The 4,489-nt window shown below is 48.1% G+C and overlaps 1 protein-coding gene across 3 annotated transcripts in view; it reads left to right on the top strand.

Annotated features, from left to right (window-relative positions):
- Positions 1-270: 270 nt before the first annotated feature.
- sh3bp2 (SH3-domain binding protein 2) overlaps positions 271-4,489 on the top strand; it is a 13,612-nt gene continuing 9,393 nt past the window's right edge. Inside the window, exon 1 of one of the 3 annotated variants that reach the window (XM_035608679.2) lies at positions 271-631. Coding sequence is in view for 2 of the 3 variants with exons in the window: in XM_035608678.2 (XP_035464571.1) it covers positions 2,919-3,019 (101 nt within the window). In the remaining variant the exon portion in view is untranslated. Of the gene's footprint in view, positions 632-2,476; positions 3,020-4,489 lie in introns of those variants that run through there. The other 2 variants (XM_035608678.2, XM_035608677.2) reach the window with 2 other exon arrangements.

The raw sequence follows: 4,489 nt of genomic DNA, 5'->3' as shown, positions 1-4,489 counted from the left end.
TCATTCTCTCCGAAGCTCACATTTCACATGTAATAAAAAAATGTTGTGGTTTAGATTCTGTCTGTGTGTGTGTGGGGGGGGGGTTCAATGGAAGCTATTTCTGGTCACTACACTCGAGGCTAATTTGGTTGTATACTGTAGGCGCTGGCTTCAGTTTAAATATTATGTGGGTGTTTGTTTATGACATAATTGCTGACCAGACGTTCCAAGGAATGATCCGCCTACAAAAGGGGAAGTTGTTCACGAAGTTTCTTTGGTGCAGTTGTTCAGCCAGTGAAACCTGATATGTGCACACACACACACACACACACACACACAAGATGTTGTCACACTTTTGTCATTCCTGATTCGAGGAACGACCGCAAAATCCTGTAAATCCGTTTTTTGGAGGGGGTTTTAATCATAACATCATAAAATGCTTGATGCTGCTGAGGAGGGCATGTCGTGAGTCATGTCGCAGCCAGTTTCTCTTGTGGTTGAAGGGAGCGTGTCATGACACCTCGTACAGTAGCTCTGAGACGCCACGCCAGGAAGTGAGCTGGGCTGAGGCGCAGCTGAGCAGGACTCAAACCCCTCGATGACACAGTCACAGACGGAGGAGCTCCACAGCTGACGCGCCGGCGCTCCATGGGTGAGTTCTATTCACATTTAACAACAGTCTATTCAAGATGTGTGAACTTTTATGGACGTGTTCCAGCTTTTGAAAGTCTAAGATGGCTGCAAGGTACAGACAGAAGAAGAAACAGTGCCACACACAACTAGTACCGCTCCACAGATGTGAAAGTGATCGAGAAACCTCTTGCTGGTTTGTGTGCTGGTACAAAGCGTGTCGCTTTTTACTAGTTCATAGAGTGCCGATTCATAAGATAAGCAATCTCAGAGCAATTTTCATACAGATTAGGTGTTGGCCATATTTTAATAGAAAGAAGTCGAACTGGACTTTGGGGGTTGGCGTCCGTCCGCCGCAGCCGGTCGGGTCGACGGAAAGGGGAAAGGGCGGGGAACATGACACAATGCAAGTTCCACCTAGAGATGTATAATCACGGTGACAGTGATAAGAGCAGCTGGTGTTGAGCGGAATCATGTGGGGAAGTTGGTGGTTTGCAGTCGCCGATCCAGACTCTCCAGCGCCAGAGTCGGAAAATACCTGCAGCAAAGCGACGGCAGGAGAGAAGAAGCCAAGTTGGTAACACGCTATTTTAATCCCGTGTTGATGCTACGAAGAAAATGAATTTGTTTGCTGTATCTGCTGATTGAGTCTGTTATGTTCGTATTGTTGCGTGGTTAGAAACCTGAATGTGTCCAATAAGAATAGACTTGGTGGACTTGTTAACCAGTTCTCCAGGGGAAGTCATGCCAAGACGTTCATGACAGGACGGTCCTTGATAAGAGGTCTTACGGGGTTTTTGGACTGTCGGGACCTTCCACTCCACAGGGAGTTTATCAACCTCGGGTCGACGGTTCAGGACGAAGAGGTCAGTTGTGTCTCCGTCATCTGGAATGCATGGATTCACTTTACACATGTCTGTTTCAGGCAGCTCCCCCGTGGTGTCGTCGCAGTCGCATGTGGATCCGTTTCACACTCTTTCATGGCTCTTTCTTTTTTTATTGACTAGCTGTTAAAGAAGTTAGATCACAGTGAGAGGCGTGTTTGTGCAGGAGACTCTCGCGTTTGTCTCCTTTACAAATGGGCGACGCGTGTTTCGTGGCGTGTCACTTTATTAAACTCTGCCGTGGCGATGTGCCGGTGTTTCGAAAGTTCAAACTGACGCCATACGTGGAGAAAGGGACAAAAGTCCAAAGCGGTCGAAAAACCGCAGCAACACTTGAAGTCAGAGAACAACCGACACGGTTCAGGGAGGCCGCAAGCTTGAATGTGTCATCCAATAATAACGTTGCCCAGCAACCAAATCCTGAAGAGACCGCAACAAGCGACAGGTCAGCAGAGAACAAGGTGTCAGTCGTGGGGGTGGCGTCTTCTCAGGTAGTCAAAAGACTGCGTACAGATACAAAGACTCACAGGGCAGGAGAAACACAAACAGAGTGAATGGACGATAAACTGTCACGCTTTCACGCCCCCCCCCCCCCCCCCCCCCCCCCTTTAAAAATAAATCATTTTGTGTGCGTCTGGTCGGTTCCCATCAGCCCGACCTGAAACCACCGGCCCCTTGAGTGAGTCACCACAGTGAGTCGAAGAAAAAAATGTCTTTTCAGTTTCCCAATAGACGATCGAGCACTGTATACATCGGAGCGTGGATGCGGCGTGATTGACAGCTGGTACCGTCCAATCGGTGCGGGGATATAGACACCATGACAATGGGAAGCTGTAGAGATGCAGAAGTTACACTTCAGACTTTGCAAACGTAAGAGTTCTCCTGCAAACTCTAAGAGGAACTGCTCTGTGTGTGTGTGTGTGTGTGTGTGTGTGTGTGTGTGTGTGTGTGTGTGTGTGTGATTTGACCTTTGTATTGTTCCAGCCGTGAGGGATGGAAAGTCCCCCGGCCTCATTCCCTGGTCCGGTCTGTCAATGTGTGTGTGAGGCACGTCTGTGTGAATGGTGTGGGTCGCATCCGGCAGCCAATCACGTTCGAGCTATGAGGAAGCAGGAAGGAACCCGCCGCAGCCCGGGTTGACCAATGAGAAGCAGGGGGGCCAGAGGAGGAGGCCTCTTCAGGAAGCGAGTGGCGCAGCGTCAGGGGCTTCACACCACCAACTGACTTTACAATCGACAAGACTTCACCTCCGTTCTCCGCCGTTCTTCCATCTCGTCTTTCTCTCATCCATGATCTGATCCTGTTCCTTTTTTTTCCAAATCTCCAGTCTAATCTGTGATTCACTCCAATCCGAGACCTTCGGTCCGCTCGTCCAGCGTCTGCTTTTAAAAGTATGCTGGTACACTGCGTTGTGCCGCCGCCGTCATGTCCACCGACATGTCCGCCCCGTCCGTGAGGAAGAAGTCGTTTGCGCGGAGCGTCAAGCCGAGCGTCAGGATGTGTGTTATGGAACAGAGGGGCGTCATGTAAGTTGGAACTCGTACCTTTATTTGGATGCTTTTAACCTCATCTTGTGGCTTTTTCCACTTTCTGTGGCTCGACATATGGATGTTTTGGAAGTGGTACTAACCTTCGCTGGAAAGGCGACCAGTTCTAAGACCTGCTTATGGGAATACAATGACATCGCGCAGGTTTCTTTCTTCATCCGACGTCAGGCACTTGGTGTCTAGTCATTGTCAGTTGTTCAGTCTGATGTTCTACGTCATCTGCATCAGGTCGCTCGGTCGGACTCTTCCCTGCACCTGCAGCAGCTGGGACGGCGGTTTAACCAATGACCTTTTGAGTGTGTCCTGGGGGGGTTTGTGTGCATATACGGGAGTTTGGTGAAACCAGCCATGCTAGCAGACACCCGTCTGCTAGCATGTCACAGGTGGCCGCTCTGCGACGTCTACTCGCGTGAACCTGCATTTCCTGTCCAGGCCGCGGTGGTCGTGCAGATGGATCACTGTCGCTCATGGCTACGCGGCGACTCAGAGGAACCAAAAACCCGTGACCTCATGGTGTTTCTCAGAAGGCCTGTCTTTACAAAACCACACGACACACTTTGTGAGAAGTTTATCCGGGGATCTCCGGTAATTTCGCTGTTGTGTCTCTTGAGTTGTTGAGAGAAGAAAAGAAGTTGTCAACCGTCGGTTTGGTTTCGTTTCGCATTTCACGTTGGGTTTGTTTGACAACCGGACGTAGAGTTGAGTGTGTGGTCTGTCTGAGAGCGTCCACCTGCACCTGCAACCATGCAAGAGATGGACGGGCCAGCTGTCAATCACACACCCCAATGTACACGGTGCTTTATCATCTCTTTGACTCTGAATGGACCTAGAGTGGCAACAGTTAATCGATTAGTAATCGACTACTGAATGAATCGCCAACTCTTTTGATAATCGATTAATCGGTTCAAGTAGTTATTATGAAATTCTCTGATTTCAGCTTCTATTATTCTTTGTTTATTGCACTTAAGCACTTTCTTGTGAAGCACTTTGGTGCGGCTCAGCCGTCTGTAAATGCACTATAGAAATAAATTGACTTGACTTGACTTCTTTAATATGAATATTTTTTCTGGTTTCTTTGCTCCTCTGTGACAGTAAACTGAATATCTTCGGTGTGTGGACGAAACAAAACATTTATCTTGGTGGTTTGGAATCGCAGTCAACATTTTTCACCATTTTATGAACCAAACAAGTGATCGGTTATTAGAGAAAATAATCGACAGATTAATCCATAGTGAAATGAATCGTTAGTCGCAGCCCTAGATGGGCCATAAGCTACAAAATGAACATTTTGCTTTTATTGGCGAAGACTTGACAGTAGAGATTGATCCATCAAGTCCTCAGGAAAACGTTTACTGACGTTATGAATCAAGTGAGAAGTCGAGTCATTTCAAACTAGACGTCTTTTTAGAAATAAACCCCCCAAAAACTGTGGTTTCCACCACACCACTG

This window comes from Scophthalmus maximus, chromosome 20 (genome assembly GCF_022379125.1).
Source record: "Scophthalmus maximus strain ysfricsl-2021 chromosome 20, ASM2237912v1, whole genome shotgun sequence".
Lineage (NCBI taxonomy): Eukaryota > Metazoa > Chordata > Actinopteri > Pleuronectiformes > Scophthalmidae > Scophthalmus > Scophthalmus maximus.
The sequence above is the reverse complement of the archived record's forward strand: the minus strand, read 5'-3'. Positions and strand labels throughout refer to the sequence as shown.